A 21,319-nucleotide genomic window follows, 5' to 3' on the forward strand; every position below is an offset into this window, starting at 1 on the left:
GACAATGGATATAATGGGATTTGACTGTTAACACAAGTGACAACCAAGAAATTTAATACGGAACCCAACTCATGCCTTAGACTGCTTGGAACCACGGAGCTTAGGATTGGCGGCACGCTTCTTCTGCTTGGAGCGAGAAGACGTGGCGTCGCTGCCTTCAATGAACTTCAGAAGCTCATCAATGCTGCGGGAGTCAAGACCCGAGGGATCGGCAGGGGCTGTGATTTCGGGCGCGGTCTGGCCAACCTGGGGCTGAACGCGAGTGCCCATAGAAGACACACGAGGGTTGATGGGGTTGCGGCGCAGACGACGGGCCTGGATGTCCTTAGCGTGCTTGGCGATAGAGACAGCGTTCTGGGTGAGCTGCTCGAGCCAGTTCTCGGCCTCCTTGGTGTTGCGGTCCTCAGCTCCGAGCTGAGCAAGGAAGATGTTGTACGCCTCGCGCATTTTGCCGACTGCAGCCTTGGAGTCCTGGTCCAAGGCGAGAGCCTGGGCGAGCTGGAAGAGAATGGTGGCGGTGTTGATGGAGTCCCTGCCAAACAGGTTCTCGCAAACGGCAAGAGAGGCCTCGAACCACTTGCGGGAATCGGTGTACTGCTTGAGGTGTTGCAGCATCACGGCGGCGTTGTTCATGGTGGTGATGGAGTCGGGGTGGTTAGGACCGTAGATGATCTTCCAGACATCCATGGCGTGCTTGATGTACACCAAGGCGGTCTTGGTGTTACCAGAAGCATGCTCAAACAGACTCAGGTTAAGGTAGCTCAGAATAGTGTCAGCGGAATCGACACCCAAGGTGCGCTCGGTAACGATGACAGCCTTGCGGGCCAATTCAACGGCAGCCTCCTTTTCATCAGTCTGGTAGTACAGCATGGAAAGCTGGTGGTAGAGCTTAGCAACCTCGGGGTGCAAGATACCGTAGATCTGCTCGTGCAGGGACAAGGACTCCAGGATGAGCTCCTGGCCCAACTGCTTCTGGTTCTGCATGAGAGAGATACGACCGGCTTCCAGGGCCTCCTCCGCCAATGCGCTGCGGGGAGAGGCATCACGGACCAAGGGAACGACATTCAGGATGTCATCCGCGGTGAAAGTGACCGCGGCCTTAGCCGGCGCCGGGGCGGCGCGGGCTGGGGACTTGTTATCACCGCCCTTCTTCTTGCCCTTCCGCTTAGGCTGCTGCTCTTCGTGAGCAGAGCCGTTAGTGACAGGAAGAACGATCTGTTCCTTGACCTGGGCCTTAGTGAAGGCAAAGTCGCGGGCTCCGAGCTGGAGACCCAGCTTGATCGAGATATCACGCAGAAGCTGCAAGTGCTTCAAAGAGTTGGCCCAGTCCTTCTCGAGGGAGAAGCGGAAGCGAATTGTGACCTGCTTCTCGATATCGGCGCGGAGAGATTCCGGAGTGACCTTCTCGAAGGAGAAGTCACCCTCCGGGAAGATTGCACGCAGAGATTCGTCAATCTCCGCCTTGGGAGTGGCGTTGACATCGGCACCGAGAAGACAGTTCAGCAGGTGAGCAAGGCAGGGAGCGACAAAGGGTGCGGGGAGGTTGCTAAGGTAACGGTTGGCAATGTGCTTGAAGGCACGAGTAACCATCTCCTGGACCAAAAGGGTAGACAGGGCCTGCAGGCGAGGACCCTTCTCGGTGGACTGCTGAGCCAACTTTCCGAGGTAACGAATGTTGATACCACGCTTGTGCAGCAGCTGGGTCAGCGATTGGCCGTCCATGGGGAAGCCGACGTCGCCATCGTGCAGGTCCTTGAGCAAATCGGGGATAACCTTGGAACGCAGGTGATCGCAGGCATCACGGACTTCCTGCTCATCCTTTGCCCATTGTTCCTTCTCCTCCTCGGTTTGGGGAACCTGGCCGCTGAAGACATCGGGGTTCAGAGCCAGCTGGAATCCGGAAATGTCAACTCGCTCCTGCTCGGCGTTCTCTTCCTCGGACTTGCCGTCCTTGGCGGCCTCAGCGCTAGCAGCCTTGCGACGCTCCACCTCAGCCTTCACGTACTGGCTCATCTTGTGGCGCCAGTAGGACTCGACCAACTCAAGTCTCAGGACGGACATACGGTGGGGGTAGACATCGCTGCCATCCTCTTCCTGCCACTCGGCATCCAAAGGAGCCACGCGGTAGAGATCCAGGACGTATTTTCGGCCATCGGTACCCAGAAGACCCTTGGTCTCCACGCTACCTTCCAGGTCGTGGCGCTTGTTGTCCTTATCCCAGACAGGGTGCTGCTTGACACGCAGCGCCTTGGAGAGCTTCTCAAAGACGGGGACAAAGTCGGGGTGGGTAGCCACGACCTCCTTGCCCTCAACACCACCGTAGTCAATTTGGTGCTCGCCGGGCTCGCGCTGCTTGAAGATACCTGGAACAATGCTCTGGCCAACAATACGCTTGCCCAAGTAGTCAACTACAACGGTTCCGGGGGTGAACAATCCATCGATATCGAGCTGGTTAACAGCCTTGATTCCAAGGACGTCCTTGCCTACGGCCACACGAGCGGCTTCGTCGCCACCCTCAGATGTGAAAGTGCCAACGCCATCAGCACCGAAGGAGTAGAAGATGTTGTTGTAGACAAAGATCTGGGCGTCCCGCGCCTCAGTGGGGTTCAAGGGAGCAACCTCGCCCCGAGCAACCAGGACTGCACCGCGAGCAGCAGCCTCGTTGTAATCGGCGAACAGCTTGGAGGTCAAGCGCTCCCGGAACACACGATCCTGGACGGTCTCGCGGGGCAGCTCACGGGTTGTCTGGAACTCCTCGTTCCAATCACGCAGAGTCTCAGCGTTATCAACACCAGAGATCAGGTAGTTCTCCTGCGAACGGGTGATATCGGGCTGGTGGGCATTCAAGCTCGAAACACTGGGGGCGATGAGCCATGGGCTGTTGGGAATGGCATTCTGGAAGGGGAAGGTGGTCAAAAGATCCTTCTCATTGTTGTACTCCTGCAGTGCCTCGAAGGAGGCATCGAACGAGGGGGAGAGCTGGGAGATCAGGGTGAGCAGAGAGTGGGCGCTGCCCTTCTTCGGGTGTGTGGGTTTAGGGAACGGGTCGAATCTGGCGCTGGAGCACTTGTTCACGAAGAACCCAGACACATGAGCGGTGATTTGGAACTGTTCACCCTCATTGGTGGCCACCACGAGGTAGAGCAAGTGACCCTTCTGGCGGAGGTTGTACGGAACAGGGTTCCATGAAGACAACGAGATAGATCTCACTGTCTTTGGCAGAGGGGCCTGTGTGGTGGGCAGGATAGTCTGCAACGAGGATTCTCCATTCAGGTCATATTTGGAGAGCGAGTGTTCCTTCTCCGACTCGCTGGCCTTGGTAGCGTCCGCCGAAATAGCATCGTGCAGGGACAGGCCAGCAGAGATACCGTGAAGGTTGTCAACACGGTCACCAGAAGCGCCAAGCAGCTCCCTGATGCGCACAACGTGCATGCGAGCCTCCTTCTCGGTGTAGGGATCCTCGACCAGGACAATCTCGGAGTCGGCCTGAAGGCCTGGCACCTCGGACAGCTCGACAAAGTCGTTGATACGGTTGCCGTTGAATTCGAGATGGAAGCAGGTATATTGGAATGTTCCCGGTAGCTCGACGATCGATTGGCGGACATCCTGGACCTGCTCTTGATTGGACACCTGAGGAAGATAACAAGTCAGATGAATTTTTCCTCTCCATGACCTTTCAGAACATCAAACCTACCATGACGGAAATCTTATGCGGCGCATGAGGCAACTTCACGGTGATCTGGAAAAGACCTAGAACTGAGTCAGAATGTAGTTATACATTTCTACGGCCAGTGGACAACATACCACCGGCGTTGTCCTCCTCCGTGCCCTCGGGGGCATTGCCATTGGCAATCTCTTGGGAAGCTTGGGGAACCTCTGTTCCTCCGTTAGCATGCGTACCCTTCAACTTATAGTACCTGATATTTCCATGCTGTGCTCCAATGGACGTTGACCAGCATCGAGTCTTCAATTGAACCAAGACACACCTTTCGAGTGCTCCAACTCCCCATTGGTCTCTGCCATTATGTCGATACAGTTATGAAAGAAGCTTCAACAAAGTAATGATAGCAACCTCTATCTCGCAACCGTTGTACCGGTGAGAGACGAAAGTTCGGGGAAATGGGAGGGAAAGAGAGGTAGAGGACCTGCGGGGATAGGGCAGGTAGAGCAGAATTTTAGTAGAGTATACAATTGAAGAAATGAAGCAAGAAACAGAACCCCGTACCCCAGGAAGTTTGATAAAGGAAGGATGAATGGATCGGTGAAACTGGGAAACCGGAGAGAAAATTTCACGGATGCGGCATTCCCTCGGAAGTGCTCGGGCGGTGGGTTCGGGGAAGGGCGCGGAGGTTCTCCACAAAGTCGAAAGTTGACATCTTGGAAAAAGAGGGTTTCCGGTTTACTGAGTTCTGGATCGGGGTCTATATAAGAGTTGTATTTGTATGTATTTTGAAGCTCTCTGAAACCTTGATTAGCTTCATCTCGAGGCCCTTGCAGAGATCAATGAGAAGATTTGGGTGCCTCAGGAATCAACTTATACTGCGATGCGTCAATGTACACCGTGGCATCTCAGCTCATAGGTTCCATTGTCGGCCTTGTAGGTTTCCAAGATAGAACCTTGCAAGGTCCTCCCGCGGGCAGAGTATGTCCGTTGTATCCAACATCCCATCTAGGCAGTTTGAAATGGCGTGGGCTGCCCGGGTACAGCGGGAGTATTATATATCCCGCACTTATTGTGATGCTAGTGTAGCAGGTTTAGGTCCTTGGCTCCTCGATCTAGAGCTCAATTCCAACAAGATGCTTCCCCTTGACCAACACTCAACAGGATCAAATTCGTTCCGTGCTGATAGCAATCCACCACCAAGCAAGTATAGACTTTGTATTAGTTAGTCGTTGGTAGTCCAAGTAAACAACAAACATGATCACATGATCTAAAATAACGTGATTTTAAGGGCACAAGAAAAGTGGCAGTGCACAGGAGAGGTGGCAGTGCACAGGAACTGGCCAATATGATTCCTGCTTGGCGACTGCTTTCCTCTCGATATCTGGTTGGAATCCCCTTTAGATTGGCTCTTATCCGAAGGGGGAGGGGTGTCTGTATCAATCCTCCTAAATAGACTTTTCCTTGTGTTTTCTTTGGCTTCTTTGCTCAGAACACTCTTTTGTCTCTTTTTCATTCAACATCGTCTCCAGACACGACACGTCATCCCCTGAAGGCGTGGCTTTACGGAATCCATAAAGCTAGAATTCTAGCAGTACTCTCCTTCATTGTGTTTGTTCAAACAGACCCCACACAGATTATCTGTTGGATTGCGCTTGACAAACCATACCAATTTTCACTCCTTCTCAACAACCTTTGCTAAAGTAATCTACATCCCTGCTTTGCAACCCCGGCGTACATTCGCCAAGAAGTCAAACCAGGATGCTATGGAGCCGACTTGCGCAGCCCGCAAGGTCCTATGCCCGACATGGCCTGCCGAGGCCACTCAGATTTAACAATCGCGTTGTGGTGCATACACCCAAGCGGTTCAACTCTTCCCCCCAAGGCACTGGGCAAATGACGCCAGACCCCACCGACCAGAATGACTCGGATGAGGGCAGCGGAAAAGGTGGCCGTAATGGCGATTCAGACCCCAACTTGAAGTCTACGATTCTCAAGATGCTTGAAACTGCTGCAACAACAGCAGCATCAATTGCTGTCCTAGGGTAAGGTATACCCATCGGATTCGAGCTATGCCTTACCGTGGCTGATTTCTCCGAAGTGCGGCTGGATACTGGTACCACCAGTACTACAAGTATTTGATCTTGGACAAGATGGACAATGCGTTTTCCCCAGGTGACCCTGCGCTCGAAATTGCCGGTGTTGAATATGGAAAGCATCAATATAACCATGAGGAACACTGGGTCGTTCGCAGCGAGCAGTCCAAGGTTGATGATATCATAGCTGGGCGACAGAAGGGTCACTACTATTTAATGATTGGCGAAAAAGGCACGGGGAAGACCTCAATGTTGCTGGAGGCCATGCGAAAGATCAATGGAAACAGCTGTGCCATGTTTGAAGCGCACGCCGACCTTGAGATCTTCCGGATTCGACTGGGCAAAGCTTTGGACTTCGAGTTCCATGAAGAGTAAGCCCTTATTGCCATTATCATACAGCTTCCATGCTAATGAGGGGTTTCTAGCTATATTGGCAGCCTTTTCAGCATTCGAGGACCAAGGGACACCACGGCGCTCTTGGACATTGAGCGCGCTTTCAACAAGCTTGAGAAAGTGGCGCTCACCAGAAGGCGCAATGGCTCCGGTCCTTTGGTCTTGATCATCAATAGCACGCATCTGGTTAGAGATGATCATGATGGACAGGATTTACTTGAGATGATTCAGCAGCGCGCCGAGCAATGGGCAGCCAGTGGGCTTGTCACAACAAGTAAGTGAACCGGCGAACGCTTATTCTGGCATAACTAACCTTGGTGGTTTTAAAGTTCTTAACAGTGATGATTATTGGGTATACGAGCGCTTGAAGCGTTACGCCACCCGCATGGAGGTCATTCCTGTGACGGATTTACCCAAGGACATGGCGATGTCTGCTTTGAAGAAATATCGGCAGCAGTTCCACGACGAGGTACTCCCACCTCCGATTCTCGAGCAAGTCTACGACAAAGTTGGTGGTCGACTATCTTTCTTGAACCGCGTGGCCAAGTCCCAGGATCTCATGAAAACGTGCGACGAGATTTGCCAAGCCGAGAAAACGTGGTTCCTGAACAAGTGCTGGATTCTCGGAAAGGAGATGGACGACGATGTGATGGACGAACAGAAGTATTCTGTAAGTACCTACCTCGGACACACCTTGTTCTTCGTTCCTGCCATCTAACATAACTCACACAGTCTGCCGCTATGGTTCTGGCCAAAGCGTTGGTCGATCTGGAAAAGGAGATGGGCTCAAACTACGACCCAGAACGGGGCCATATTCTACCGGAGATCCCGCTCCACAAGGCGCGTCAGATCATGACCCGTGCTGATTTCATCCAATCTTACGACCATGAAAATATCTTCACGATTGATTCGCGAGCTTCGGTGCGTGCTGATTCGGTACCTATGCAGCGTGCTTTCCGAGAAATCTGCTCTATCGAGAACTTCGATGAGTACTTGGAGGGCACTCTGGAGCGCATTGGAGATATTGAGAGTCTTGGCCGCACTCGCGAGTTGACTATCAAGGATCTTTGGGACAGTGGTAAATATCGCGTCGTCGTGCGCGATAACCGCGGACGAGAGAGTGGGACAGTCGAGTTCGCTGTGGCCCAACGTGAAGGCGAAGATGAAGATTAGTGGTTCAACTTTTGTATAAATATGCAGCTATATACCGAGTATTGCACGCAGGGAGATTATCACAGCTTTACGCCCATTCGATTTCTAAGTTAGGTTCCACACCTGGAACGAGATGTTGAAATTATCGCGAATTGATTCATCAAACGCTCGTATTGTAGGGCAAGAGTTCTTCTAGCTTAAGCTCAATGGATGTTACTTCCATAATTCAGAAACTCACTTGAAAGGAACTTGAAGGATTCATATAGTTACTGCCCGTGTAAATCCAGAAAGTATGTCTTCCACGTATATGACGCCCATTGGCTTGAGATCTTCAGCTGCCGCTTTGATGGCCGCGTTGCCTGGCGGACCTTATCATTCAGCTGCGGAGTGCCAGTCTGAGTCTCGACTCTCGAGTCGAGTGCCATGGTACCTCTTCGTATCCAGATTCTACACAGTAAGAGCTCCAACTTTAAATTAGCTAGAACAGGTATTGAGCTGGGCAAATCATGACATCATCGTATCTTCACCGCCCACCAAACATTCCACCCGCGCGTTTTCTCTTTCAAACCTCAGTCAATAGCAGCAATCGCAGATAATTTTCGCTTCAATCTTCCCCGCTGGAATATCATCAGACATGTCATCAGGAAGCTCCAGGAAGCGAACTGTGTCGTGGAGCGAGAGCTCCCTGGCGCGCGAGTCGCACGCGACCCCCTCCAGACTGGCGAGCATCCCCTCCCCCGCCCGCTTCGTCCTAGTTGTCCTGAGCAGCCTTACTGTGAGCTCTGTTCTGTTTACATTTACCTCCTCATTGACGGCGGGCGATCTCGGGCCTATCAGCAAACACCTCGAGGAATGGTGGGAGGTCGCGGGTTTGATCGGCTGGAGGGCCATAGAGGTCGGCCTAGCTTGGATTCTTGGTTATGATGGTGAGTACTGCGTACCCCCCGCAGCTTCCACGACCCCTTACATGTTGTGTCCGAGCTTCCTGGAGCTATGTAGATGTACGAAAGAAGCTAATCTTGTGTGATCATTCAAAACAGGCCGCGATGTGGCATCGTTCCTATTCTTGACCCACATGCCAACATACTCTCTCTTGACTTTCTTCTATGGCATCCGCCCGACCTCAGCACTGATCACAATTGGCGTCACGATTGCCTCGACAGCACTTCCGTTCGCGCTCCTGCGCCGGCCCTCGCGTGTCCACGATCTTTCGCATACGCCTGCCGATGCAATCGCCAATCGCAACATTCTGCAGGACAAAACTACCACGGTCTTGACTACGATTCTCGCAGCCTCAATTTTCACCGTTGTGCTCTACACCAGCTATGCGACTTGGCTTCCTGCACGGTTGGTCGTTCACTTCGAGGGTCTGCCGGATATCAGTGCTGCGCATGCAGGCCCTGCCGGCTTCCCAGCGCTCTTTCTGACGCTGATCCCTGCTGGTTGGGCGGCGCGCGACTTTTTGTTCGTCAGCTCCACTGGCTATTCGACTCGTGCCACGCAATCCGCCAGCTGCCAGGGCTTGACTGGCAGTATTTGTCGCAATACCTGGGGCAAACTGTCTACCAAGACTAGAATTTTGATCTCGCGGTCCATTGTTCTTGCCCTTGGCATCCAGTTGAATACCATTGTTCAGGTGGCGGGCACAGTCAGAGATGTCTCTGTTGAGGGCGCGGCTACTTGGGGAGCAGTCTGGGCTTTTGCGTCTGTCGTTACAGGAGCAGCATTTGCCTGGATCGAAGCTGTCGATGGTGTATAATCTCGTGCACCTCGATAACGTGAGAGGACGGGTACTCAGGTGTTGCTTTTTTCATTTCAGCTGCGCCTGGTGCGTGAGGGGGTAGAATGCTGTGATACGCATTCTGCATTTCCCGAATTTTTATGATGCTGTTGGTCTCAATGACAACGTCATTGCCATTGCATTGATCGGCCGTGGGGCGATTGGTGTGGATCACTTCTCCGGTATCTACTGCAGCTGTCAAAGTGGTTAATTTGCTTCAGGGCGTTTCGATTACCCTTTTGTTCTTGTTTTGATGTACTACTGTGTACTTCTAAGTTATTGAGAATTCAGGCCTAATTGTATGAACGCTGATATTGTACTGTATGCTGCATGCAACTAATACTACATTCTAGGGCCATCAACAAAACAATTCCAAGTCATATACACATTTCCCATAATCATGAAACCACCCATCACCAATTAGTCAACGGCCCCTGATATCTCTCTCTCTCCATCCTCTCCACCCCCAATCCCTCCCCTACCCCCTCCTCTTTCTCCTCATCCCTCTCACTAATCTTCTCAGGCAACAACCACCCAGGATGCAAAACATTAAAAACCCCAACCGAAACAACCATCATAGCCCCATCCAACGCAATAAAATACGCCTCATGCGTAATCAAATACCCCTCCCAGCCCTGCGAAAGCTCAATCGTACGATAAATACTCCTCACATAGATACAAATAATCGACAGTATCATCGCACCAAACAGCGGAATCGTCGCTCCGACCAGTAATCGTCTCCGCATCGTCCGGCGCACGAAATCGATTGCGCATGCGACGAAGATCGTTATCGAGAATAGTTGGAATACGATTCCGGCAACCATTATGTGTGTGCCTGGTGCTGTGTTGCCGTTGATCTTGTCGGCTTCGCCGGAGGCCATGCCGCCGCCGATGGCTTGCACGACTAGCGAGATTACGTCGCAGGTGCAGAAGATCCAGAGGTAGAGGGTTGGCTTTAGGATTGAGGTTGATGGTCCGAGGAGTTGGATGAAGCGGCCTAGAAGGACGTAGATTCCGGCTGTGAAGAAGGTTGGGGCTGGAGAGGTGTTAGTCTACTAGTGTATTGGGTGTGTTTTGGATGTTCGTGAGGGGCTTTACCGATGATGAGGGTGGAGATTTGCATTAGGAAGGCGGTTGAGTTGTAGGGACATTGGGCTGACCAGGTTCGACCGGCCCAGCCTATTACTTCGACTGTTGGGTTTGTTTTAGTATGGTGGTTGCGGTAGGGTTGGGTTTGAACTTGATATGGGCTTAGGGCTTCACTTACCCAAACAGCCGATGCTGAATACACTTGCCCACCATTGTCGTTTCCAGGTAAATTGGATTGTGTGGAGGATCATCGAGAGACCGAAGAGGACGCAGAAGGCGATTCCGGCTCCTAGTGAGGGGACATATCCGTATGGGGCTGGGATGCCCTCAATATAGGCGGGACATCCAATGCCCAGTCGTATCCTTTCGGGCATCGTGAAGAGAGGGGTGTTTCGCAGTGTATATCCAAAAGTCGATGATAAAGCTAATGAATAGGATATAGTAGGGTATTGCTGATCAGGTTGGAAGAATAGAGGAGATTCCAGAGACCTTTGTAGAACGGAGATTTATAGACAATCCCACCGTTTGTCCCCAATATGAACGCATAGGATAAGGAGAGAAAAAGACAATCAGGCTACAATAGGCAGGAGTGCGCCATGGAACTTAAGTCAGAGTAAGCAGTGAACCTTGCCCAGCAAAAGCCTCTTCATGTCCAGTATCAGACCCGCATCGGAGCCGGGAAGAACCAGGCCCGCTCGCGTGGCTCTTACCAGAGCGGGTTGATAAATGGGCCGGCCCCGGTTTGAAGAGAAAGAGCATAGAAGAGAGAGAGATTCTTCTAACCATTACATCCATGTCCATTGTGTCCATTTGAACTAACTATAGACCTCTAGCCTCTCCCCCTCCATGACATCAAAAGCTATGATGAAAGAGAAAAATCTCCCATCGATCTCGATTCGGGCCGAACTGCCGAAGTATAGAAATCGACCGGCGCACGCTCGCAAGACCAGCCCGTTTAAGTTTAGCGTCTTGTCTCAGCCCTAGATTGACCTTTTTCCTTTTTTATCTCCGCACCTTACATCACAGTAACTAGAGACTCGTACAATTAATATAGAGTAGACATTCTGTGAATGGTATGAGTCAAAAACAAATCGGGCAGGAGGGCTGAAGGGAATCCGACAGTTTACGTGCGGCTCAACTGTGTAATTGGAGGATCCCTCGGAAGATCGGAAATAAGAGAACTTGGTCCGCGGTCTCGGATCTCAGCGGATGTGGACCGTGCCTTGGTGACAGGGAAGACTAAGAGGTAAGAAAAAAAAAGAAAAGAAATTTAGTGGGATTCCACGTGTTTCGTTGCTTGTTCATGGACATTGATAATCTGAGCCTCTCTACTCTGTACCTTGTGGTCTCGCGAGTAGAGAGTATGTTGTAGCATTAACCTGTGATCCATGCCCATACTGCCTGTTGTAGTGGGGAGCTGTGAGTGTGACGTTCGAGCGTTCCCCTCGTCACTATGTATTGTGTTTATGCAAATACCCTTATGTACACAATTGTTCGATGGTGATTTGATACTCACCTGCCTACGAAGTGAATAGCCAAGTTCAATCAATCAATCAAAGTTCTATTAAGCTGTTGGAGGCTGAGCATAACTAGTAACGTAATAGCTATGCAGACGCTTCTTTCCAGATGAAGCAAGAGCTTGTGTCCCAAAATGAGGCTGATTCTCAAAGTACAGAAAGTGAGGCTGAGTGGGAGTATGATGAGTATCAGCCTATTACATGTAAGTAAACCCATAAAGCCCATAGCCAACTTCCGTACCCAAGATAGTAAGGTCGTCAACATGAACTTCCATCATATACAAGGTACGGAGCATACTCCGTACGCCGTATATATACTGCGTTCTGCCTACTCCCACCATGGCCCGAGAGCCAAATCGCTGAACCTCATAGACGCCATAATCTCACCAACAGTGGAAAACCAACAGAAGGATTTTACTGCGTTCACATCCCAAATTAAGGTCGATGCACGAATATTGTCCTGTCTATTTACATTGACCACCAGATAACAATTTCACCCGAGACCAATTTCCAAACTTCCCAGTCAACTATTCAAGATTCAAACAGAGATCTCAACTACATCGTCCAACTGAAAGGAGATTAACTCGTCTTGGCGGGCTGGATGTCAACGTCGCGGAGCTTTCTGGTTGGATAGATACTTGTGCTCGGCTAGAAAGATGTCATCAATCGGATGATTCCCGGGTGGCGGAGCACGGGGGCTGGATTTAGGTAGGATCTGAAACGTGATACGGTGTCTGCCTCGACATGTGGCTATAGCCTAGGCCCAATGTCCTCGTGGTCTGTAGCAAAACATTCGATATGACTATTATGAGATTTAAAGATACTTCGCTGCTTAGAGGACACTCGAGTTGTTGATCATGAATTGGCATTGAGATACTGAGGACTACGCAGATGAACACGTAACACCTATGCTCAACTAGGCAGTCTTCGTACAATTGATATAGCCATATCTCTAACCAAACTTGGGCATATCATAGACGCCCTCGGGATCTAAGAACAGTCAGTAAGCACGTCACAGACGAAGAAGGAAAGGTAAGCTGCTTACCATTATGATTCTGCTTGATATACTTCCTCGTATCCACGATCCGCTGCTCAAGCTGAGCATTGAGCTCCTGCTGACGAACCCGCACCTTCTCATTCCTCGTTGCGGCACCACGAAGAGCTTGCTGCGCAACGTGGTAACGCGAGACATGGTTGACAAGCATCATGTCGAAAGGCGTGGTAGTGCTCCCCTCCTCAATGTACCCCGCAACGGTGACACGATCCATATTTGGACGTCCAAACAGTAAGCCCTGCAGCTCGGTCGGGTAGCCGTGGTAATTGAAGTGAACAGGCTTGTCGGCGGTGAAAATGTTGTTGAAGGCCTCATCGGACAGGGCATGCGGATGTAGACCCTCGTTCTCGAGAATCATCAGGTCGGTCACGTTAACGACACAGACACGCAGCTCCGGGATGAGTTCGTTCAGCAGCTTGGCTGCCGCAATCACTTCGAACATCACCTCGACGCCAATGCCGGCGAGCACGACGTCTGGGTTTGCTCCGTCATCTGTGCTGCAGAACTTCCAGATCGATGCGCCGGCGCGGCAGTGGGCCTCGGCTTCTTCGGGGCTTAGGTATACTGGCGTTGGTTGTTTCGAGCCAACCATCAGGTTAATGTAGTTCTTGGATTTCAGACAGTGATGGACAGTCGTCAGGAAGGTGTTCGCGTCGGGTGGTAGGTACACGCGGGCTGCGGTGGGCTTCAGTTTGAGGACGGAGCCGATGAAGGATGGGTTCTGGTGGGAGAAGCCATTGTGTTCCTGGCGGGTCCAGGTGCTTGACTCGATGTAGTTCATGCTGCTGACTCCGGAGTGCCAGGTTGTTTCTAGTGCCTACAAATGATCTGATGAGCACGGAATGGATCTAAAGAGTAGAGGCACCTTACCATCTTCATAAACTTGGAGTATTGCACCATCATAGTGTGAATGATACCAAGGAAGCTCTCATAGGAAGGGAAAATTCCAGTGCGGCCGGTCAGGGTATAGCCTTGCATGAATCCCTGACACATGTGTTCGCTAAGGACTTCGATGACACGGCCGCCGCGAGCGTTGGCGAATTCGTCCCATTGGAAATTGCGGTTCGTGTCCTCAAACACGGCATCGAGCTTGTTGCTTTCTAGCTCGTCAGGCGAGAACAGCCGCACTGAAGTCGGGTTGTCCTTGAATGTCTGGTTGATGAATTTGCCAACCACTTTCATCGCGCTCTCCTCGGAGCCTTTTTCCGCGCAGAAAGCTTTCCATTCCGGCATCTTTGGTGGTGTATAGCCATTGTAGACTTCGACCCGCTGGCCAAGCTTCTTTTTGTCGTTGGTGGGAATCACAGATTTGATCTCGTCAATGATGTCGCCGTTCGAAGTGAACAGCTCGTTGGGCTTGTAGCCAGAAAGCCACTTCTGCAGCAAATCCAGCTCTTCCTTGTCTTTCTTTGCTTTCGGCAAAGGAACCTGGTGTGAGTGGAACGAGCCTTCGATGAACTTGCCATGCAGCTGCTTCGGCCCAGACCAGCCCTTTGGAGTCCGCAGAATCAGCATCGGCCATCTTGGTTTGAGGATAGGGTTCCCAGAACGGGCAGCCTTTTGGATCTTGTGGATCTCCTTCACGGCCCACACCATGGAGAAGTGCAAATCCGTATCAATGTCGTTGATGTCCTCCACAAAGCGGACTTGATATCCATATCCACTGAAGAGAGACACAAGCTCCTTGTGGTCCATGCATCCGAAGATGGTCCGCTCACTGATTTTGAACCCATTTACATGCAAGATGGGCAACACTGCACCTGACTCCTTGGGGTCAATGTATTTGATTGCATGCCAGGACCTGTCAGCGGTTAGCGTTGTACAGCGCAACGGGGAAAGTGATCGACGAACGCAGCGGTGGGACCTGATTCAGCTTCTCCATCACCCACGACACAAGGGACAATCAGGTCAGGCCTATCCATGACAGCGCCAAAAGAGACTGCCAGAGCGTAGCCCAGCTCTCCACCTTCGTGGATGGCGCCGGGAGTTTCGGCGTTGATGTGACTGCACATAGGAATTAGTCAATGCATCAAGCAGCAGGGCAAAAGAGGCTCACCTGGGGAAGCCGGAGGTTGTGCTAAAGTTCGAGATCAGATTGTGCAGGCCTTTGCCGTCTCGCGAATACTCGGGGTAGAATTTCTCCAGCGAGCCTTCTAGCCAGAGTGCGGCTAGGATTGCCGGTGCGCCATGTCCTGGCCCGACGACATACAGCATGTCCAGATCCATAGTCCGGATCAAGTAGTTTAGGTGAGAGTATACCAGGATTAAGCCCGGGCATGTTCCCCAGTGACCTGCGGCACGGTATCAGTCTGCTTGATCTTGTTCAATAATTTTGGATCGCTACTCACCCAGTAATCGAGGCTTGACATGGTCAAATGTGAGTTCCGACTTCAGAAGAGTGTTCTCTTGCAGGAATATCATTGCTATATTTTGGGTCAGCCGCGCTAAGCACCTCTATGATTCCCATCGCACTCACCTGCAGCAATGTAGCAAGCCGCTTGACGAAACTTAAACAAGGCATCGCAGGCCTTCTGGTCTAGGTGCCCAGGAGGCACTTCCACGCATAAGTTCTCAAGGTAGTCTGGTAGATGGGATGGCAGTGGTTGCGGATTCGGCTCGCTTATAACTTCGCCAGGCATGATGGATGTGTTTAGTTCGGATCTTGGCGCGGATGATCGACACTGGACCCAAGATGGGGAGGAATGTGAGATGCGATCTAAAATTCTAGAATTCTAAAGTTGATAAAATCTTGTGTAGGAGATGTTGAAAGAAGATCATAAAGAAGATCATAAGAAAATCATAAGTATCGGTGCCACTGAAGATGTTCTGCCTTGTTCTCCGTGGGCGACGTCATTCCACATCCTTAGTCTGACATCATTGCGACAACCCAACATGAGACATTGGAGCCAACAAATCAAACAAATTATTATTTCCAAAGTCTCAAGCAATTCTAGCAATTCCCTACATTACCAACTGTCAGGCTGTCAGCTTCAAAATGCCTAAATCTATCCTCGCTGTCAACGCCGGATCTTCCTCGGTCAAAATCACCTTCTATACTTCGGAGAAGCCGCCAAGAGCTATCGCAGACGCGTCGATCTCAGGAATTACTGCACCCCCACCTACGCTCAAGTATCAACTGGGCGACAAAAAGCACAAAGAAGAAGTCAACGAAAAACTCACCACGCCTCAAGATGCATTCAAATACCTGCTGAAGCGCTGTCTCAGCGACCCTGGCCTGTCCGAAGTCGCCAGCACCGACGACTTGGAGTACGTCTGTCACCGAGTCGTCCACGGAGGTGACCACCGTGAGGCCGTGGAAATCAATGAAGAGACACTGAGCCAGTTGGAAGGATTGGAAGACCTCGCGCCGCTGTAGGCCTACCTTTTCCCCGAATATATATATGGGTCTGAGATTGCCTCGGTATCGCTAACATATCTCCGAAAGCCACAATTTCTCAGCACTTGAGATAGTCCGCCTCTGCAGAAAAGAGCTCCCCAATGTCAAGAGCATTACATTCTTTGACTCCGCGTTTCACCAGACAATCCCCGAAGCGGTGCGCACGTACCCTATCAACCAGAAGATTGCCAAGGCAAATGGTCTGCGCAAGTATGGGTTCCATGGGATCAGCTATTCGTTCATCCTGCGGTCTGTAGCACAATTCCTCAACAAGCCGATCGACAAAACGAACCTTATCGTGATGCATATCGGGAGTGGGGCATCGATATGTGCGATCAAGAATGGGGAGTCGGTGGATACCTCGTGAGTACCCCGTAGTGGATGCAGCCTATTACCGTATTACGTCTACAACTATGCATGAGTTGGAGATGTGCTAACGTAGCGACTAGAATGGGGCTCACCCCTTTGGCGGGATTACCCGGCGCGACACGAAGTGGAAGTATTGATCCCTCGTAAGTTGCTACTAAATGGAACCCCGACAATGCGGCCATGGGAACTGATGATGATGTAGATTGGTGTTCCACTACACCAACCAAGCTGGCACGTTAAGCCAATCCAGCACGAGCGAAATGCATATCAGCACAGTATGAATACCCAACTTACAGAGTACGGAGTGAATGGCAGACTGACAGATGCTGCCAGGCCGAAGAAATTCTCAACAAACAATCGGGCTGGAAAGCCCTGACGGGAACCACTGACTTCGCTGAGATCGCCGTGCCGAATCCACCTAGTAAAGCACATAAACTCGCCTTCGACATATTCGTCGACCGCATTCAGGGTTACATCGGCAGCTACTATGTCAAGCTCGACGGCCAAGTAGACGGTGTAGTCTTTGCTGGCGGGATCGGTGAGAAAAGCTCCCTACTGAGGCGGACGCTGGTGGACAAATGCCAGTGTCTAGGTTTGGCAATCGATAATGCGGCCAATGACAAGGGGCCTGGAGATGAGGAGACGGTCAAAGATATCTCCAAGGGTTCCGGCAAGGGGCCCCGGGTTTTGGTTTGTCAGACCAATGAACAGGTATGTTGTCTCAATTGTTGAGGAATAGTTGACCGTAACATTAACCTTGACCTCTCGTGGAGGTTATGGTTATTGTTATGGTTATGCGTTGTTTCTGGAGACCTCTATGTCCTGATTTACTGACTTGTCTTCTTGCAGTTTGAAATGGCATATCACTGCGTAGCCATAGGTGCTCGCGGTGCTGGTAAATCATGATGCACTGTATCGCTTTCTTCTCGGTGTCATATCTAGTATTTGTCATTGATACTCACATTGGTACTACTACCTTTAATGAAGCAGGCTGGAGAGCCGAACATGCGCGGGTTAAGACAGATTATATTGACTAATGCCTACATACATCCGCACAAGGTTATCTACATTGCCTACACCCCGTACATACTCAATCGAAGTAAGTATTTCAAATAATATCCTCAAATCGAGGCCAAATGTGACATAGTCTCGCCCCGTCCTTTTGACACTCGCCACTGAGCAAAAAGGGGCCGCTAGTGGCTGGGGTGACAGGTACATCTCCGATGCGTCAGGTCTCGATCGCCAGGACCCGGCGATGGGGAAATCGGGGAACCCAGAGCCTTGGTCATAATATGCGCCTCATTTCATTTCAATGCAATGCAATGCAATGTGGTCATTACGCAGTATCATTCCTGGTACATCAATTGCAACAGCATACAGTATTTACGGGTGTACATCGATGTACACCGCAGGTAGGGGGAAACTGCAAGAAACCTGAGGACACAAACAGTCCCTGCATACCAGCGCTCCATTGGGGTTAATTCGCTGTGGATCTGTACCCCGTACTCCTGTACAATGGGGGGCAAACCGGAAAGATAAAAATAAAAAGACAAATAAAGGCCGAATTGCAAGATGCAGGAATGTGACACGTCCAGGTTGTCGGATTTGATAGCTTCGGGGGAAGGCCGTTCCCCGGGTCGGTCCCAGGTTAGTGTTTGATTATATGCAAGACACCGGGGAAATCAAAGGGTTGCGATCGGTAGATGATCTCCTCGGGGAAGATGATCAGATTGAAGAATTAAACCATTTCCTGACGATCTGCAGGCTAGCGGTTTCGGGGGAGACAATGGGCTGACTAGTGAGGAGGAGACGCTAACTATTTCGTGCTTAAAGTCAACTATCACTCTTTGGCTTGTTTATTTGTATCCGGGGGATCAGACAGCCCTTTCTGCATCGCAATCAGCTCATCAGATCAAGCAATGGCGCTTTCAAGGGTAGATTTTGCAGTGATCGACACTGCAGAAATTTGAGAATGTACGCACGCAGTAGTACATCTAACATAGGCTCGTCCTCAGCAGCGTGTCATACCTACAGACATGCACCTGTACTCCGTACATCGTACATAATATGCTCCATGTATATTGTATGCAGTACTTCTTCCCAGGGGGTTGGGGTGATTCCCCGTGCAGGAGTACGGAGTACCTCGGGGAACAGTAGCCGTTCATGCGCCAAGTGGTCGCGGATCCCTCGATGAGAAGCCGAAGACCCTACTCGATGGATTTGTGTGGCTCGATCAGTCGAATTTGCCCTTCCTGTCCGGTGTCCACTTCATCATGTCGGTACTGAAATAGGTACCCGAAGTCAGGGGGGAGCCCGGATGGAAAGGAAAGAAAAAGAAAGGAGATGATCGAACCCGACACGCTGGTGCTGGAGCCGTGGAGCTGGCGATCCTCATCTTTTTGCTTTCGCCTGCGAGTTAATCAGGTTATCCGGGTGACCGGGTCATGATGTGGACTTGGGCCTGTCACTTGAGATCCAGACTCTACGACGTGGAGAGGTCGAAATGGTCAGTCCACTTTTTATTTATTTCAGTGTTTGGCTCGGCTGTGAGCCGTCGGTATCGGGCATACCCAGTCGGATCAAGTCGAACTTGTGATGGAGTGTAGATCTAAAGAAATAGGAAAAGCTAAGAATTGAGGCGGCTCAAAAAGCGTTTCGCATCTTTTGGTTCGGGACGGGGAAAGCGGTTCCAGTTCCAATTGTTTGCATCGAGCTATGTTTTCTTTGTTTTGTTTACTCTGCTTCTTTCTGTTTACCTCGTGCACCGAATCGACTTCAACAACCTGAGTACCTGACTTGCGGAGCAGGACACACCAAGTACTCCGTACAGTCGTACCTATCAACAGTGTCAACAGTGGACACTACCTTCTACTATTGGTAAGCCGTCGCGACCATGAAACTGGAGCACATAGTGCTTCCAGAATTTTCCAAATATGGAGCCTTCTTTTTGAGGGAATCGGAAATGAACTAAGATCGCCCGGCTTCACATCCGCGGAGACTTAGTGCGCCATCCTCCTGTGCCTAGTGATATTTAGATTGCAAAGCGAGAAACCACCCAATCCAATTTCGCCATAGCATAGAACAAACCGAGAGAGGAGAAAAAAGAAAAAAGAAAAAAAGTCGCCGACATCCACCCGATTTTAAGACTGTCAACACATCCACATTAGCCTGTCAGATGAACAAAGAGCTGGATGATCGATGCATCGTGAGTCGTGACCAGGCACCCCCCTTGCCATGCGCTGCACAGGCAAACCCCAAAGTCAATGTGGTTGTTAATCCGCGACCGTTATTTCCATTCGACGGCACACGGAGTCCGTCTTATGCGAGTAGGCAGTCAACAGTTCCCAAACAAAGAGAGGAGGTTCATGTAACGAAGAGGAGTCTCGATGGTCTCGGGAAGACTAAGACGTTCCGGAAGCGATGGAAGGCGGTTCATGCAATCGCGCAACCTTGTTTGGTCCACTAATGCATCCAGCCGCACTCTCCAGAAATCCCGAGTTACGAGGTACTGTACCTGAGTCTCCGTACGTTTACCTCCAGTCTCGGACCTTGGACCGCCACTCTGGGTCTCGGGTTATTGTACATCGATGGAAGATCCTGAAACCGTTGGGCCCAGAGATTGCCAATGGGGAAAAGGGGCAGAGAAATCCGACTGGGGCCATTAAGGTTGACTACTGTGATGGAATTGGAGCTATGGAGACTCGAATGGGGATTTAACTGGGGGTTCCTGGTTTTCCTCCCGTTTCTAGTGCCGTTCTAGCTGTAATGTAAACGGCCCGTACAGTTTCTGTGGACACTATGGAAGAATAGGAAGCTGCTTTTATCCTTGAGATCATCGGCTTTTACGTTCTCTCCGGTAGATCAGGGAATCAATACAAATCTTGTATAGTTATTGCGTACCGGCTTGATGACTTAATTCCCTAATATGGAAGCTGGATCCATGTGATATGATCGCCATCTTCCCCTATTTCACACAGGAATGAGAAGGAACAGTCTCCTTTGGCGAACGACAGACAGCGTCTTTCTTCACTCAACTGTGTCAAAAGTGTCAAAAAGTAAGCTCAGGTCTTAGGATGAATGTTAGTAGTATTGACCCGAGATCTCGAATGGGCGCGTTCGAAACGGGTCCCGAATCTCACGGTAAGCTGCAACCTAACGACATACGGTAGATCACCCAGCCCCGATTTCCACGAGGAGACCCATTTTTTTGGGCGCGATGGAAGAGGAGCTTCCTGTTCCTGGCATGGGCTGAAACCCGCCTACGAGTCTCCGTTTGACGGATCGTAAAGCTGGGACAGGCCATCACTGGAGGGCAAATTGCGGCTTCCCCTGGAGCGGGTAAGATGTCTCCAGTGTGGCAAATATGAGGAGAGAGCTGACGCAGAAAGGCAGAAAGGTACGGAGTACGGATACATTATTACTCGTTAGGTACTTTAGGATGTCCCGGATCACGGGGGTGGATCCCCCCCCTTCAGAATGTTTCCAGATGTACTGTACCTTTGGTATTACAGTTCTATCTGGACCCAAGTCCTCGGGAAGGAAAGGGAAGGCTAGAAGGCCAAAAGAATGTTCATACGTAACCGAGACGGGATTTTGCTTTTGTTGGGGGCTCCGTAATGATGCCCTTTTCGTGTTTTAGCGTATCTCCACCCCCTATGATGGAGCCGAGGATCGTAAAGATGGGCATGATTATTCTTTTTTTCCTCTGGGTCTCTCTCGCCGTTGATCGATCGGCCAGACCGCGGCGCGTCGAAAAGCATGAGACAAAGAAGATGGGAATGAAGTGAAGCGATGGAATTGCGATATGTTTA

General features: G+C 50.8%; 6 protein-coding genes across 6 annotated transcripts; 3 read left to right on the top strand and 3 right to left on the bottom strand.

Annotated features, from left to right (window-relative positions):
* Positions 1 to 69: 69 nt before the first annotated feature.
* Positions 70 to 4,023, bottom strand: N7515_006534 (translation initiation factor 3 subunit CLU1; the record flags this gene model as incomplete). Its single annotated transcript, XM_056667278.1, has 4 exons — positions 70 to 3,630; positions 3,695 to 3,750; positions 3,805 to 3,876; positions 3,987 to 4,023. 4 exons carry the CDS (start codon positions 4,021 to 4,023, stop codon positions 70 to 72), a joined length of 3,726 nt encoding a protein of 1,241 aa, XP_056520874.1.
* Positions 4,024 to 5,422: 1,399 nt separating this feature from the next.
* On the top strand, positions 5,423 to 7,323 carry N7515_006535 (ATP-binding protein; the record flags this gene model as incomplete). Its single annotated transcript, XM_056667279.1, has 5 exons — positions 5,423 to 5,706; positions 5,763 to 6,128; positions 6,183 to 6,424; positions 6,480 to 6,820; positions 6,883 to 7,323. The coding sequence occupies 5 exons, from the start codon at positions 5,423 to 5,425 to the stop codon at positions 7,321 to 7,323; spliced, it is 1,674 nt and encodes a 557-aa protein (XP_056520875.1).
* Positions 7,324 to 7,936: 613 nt separating this feature from the next.
* N7515_006536 (uncharacterized protein) lies at positions 7,937 to 9,061 on the top strand (the record flags this gene model as incomplete). Its single annotated transcript, XM_056667280.1, has 2 exons — positions 7,937 to 8,228; positions 8,343 to 9,061. 2 exons carry the CDS (start codon positions 7,937 to 7,939, stop codon positions 9,059 to 9,061), a joined length of 1,011 nt encoding a protein of 336 aa, XP_056520876.1.
* A 434-nt stretch (positions 9,062 to 9,495) lies between these two features.
* On the bottom strand, positions 9,496 to 10,545 carry N7515_006537 (RTA1 domain-containing protein; the record flags this gene model as incomplete). Its single annotated transcript, XM_056667281.1, has 3 exons — positions 9,496 to 10,118; positions 10,181 to 10,273; positions 10,350 to 10,545. 3 exons carry the CDS (start codon positions 10,543 to 10,545, stop codon positions 9,496 to 9,498), a joined length of 912 nt encoding a protein of 303 aa, XP_056520877.1.
* A 2,095-nt stretch (positions 10,546 to 12,640) lies between these two features.
* On the bottom strand, positions 12,641 to 15,381 carry N7515_006538 (putative phosphoketolase; the record flags this gene model as incomplete). Its single annotated transcript, XM_056667282.1, has 7 exons — positions 12,641 to 12,678; positions 12,734 to 13,559; positions 13,613 to 14,543; positions 14,594 to 14,746; positions 14,799 to 15,033; positions 15,091 to 15,165; positions 15,219 to 15,381. The coding sequence occupies 7 exons, from the start codon at positions 15,379 to 15,381 to the stop codon at positions 12,641 to 12,643; spliced, it is 2,421 nt and encodes an 806-aa protein (XP_056520878.1).
* Positions 15,382 to 15,737: 356 nt separating this feature from the next.
* Positions 15,738 to 17,414, top strand: N7515_006539 (uncharacterized protein; the record flags this gene model as incomplete). Its single annotated transcript, XM_056667283.1, has 6 exons — positions 15,738 to 16,114; positions 16,188 to 16,502; positions 16,589 to 16,651; positions 16,711 to 16,783; positions 16,842 to 17,219; positions 17,358 to 17,414. The coding sequence occupies 6 exons, from the start codon at positions 15,738 to 15,740 to the stop codon at positions 17,412 to 17,414; spliced, it is 1,263 nt and encodes a 420-aa protein (XP_056520879.1).
* Positions 17,415 to 21,319: the final 3,905 nt, after the last annotated feature.

This window comes from Penicillium bovifimosum (assembly GCF_028826915.1).
Source record: "Penicillium bovifimosum strain IBT 22155 chromosome Unknown utg000005l_segment0_segment0, whole genome shotgun sequence".
NCBI classification, from domain to species: Eukaryota; Fungi; Ascomycota; class Eurotiomycetes; order Eurotiales; family Aspergillaceae; genus Penicillium; species Penicillium bovifimosum.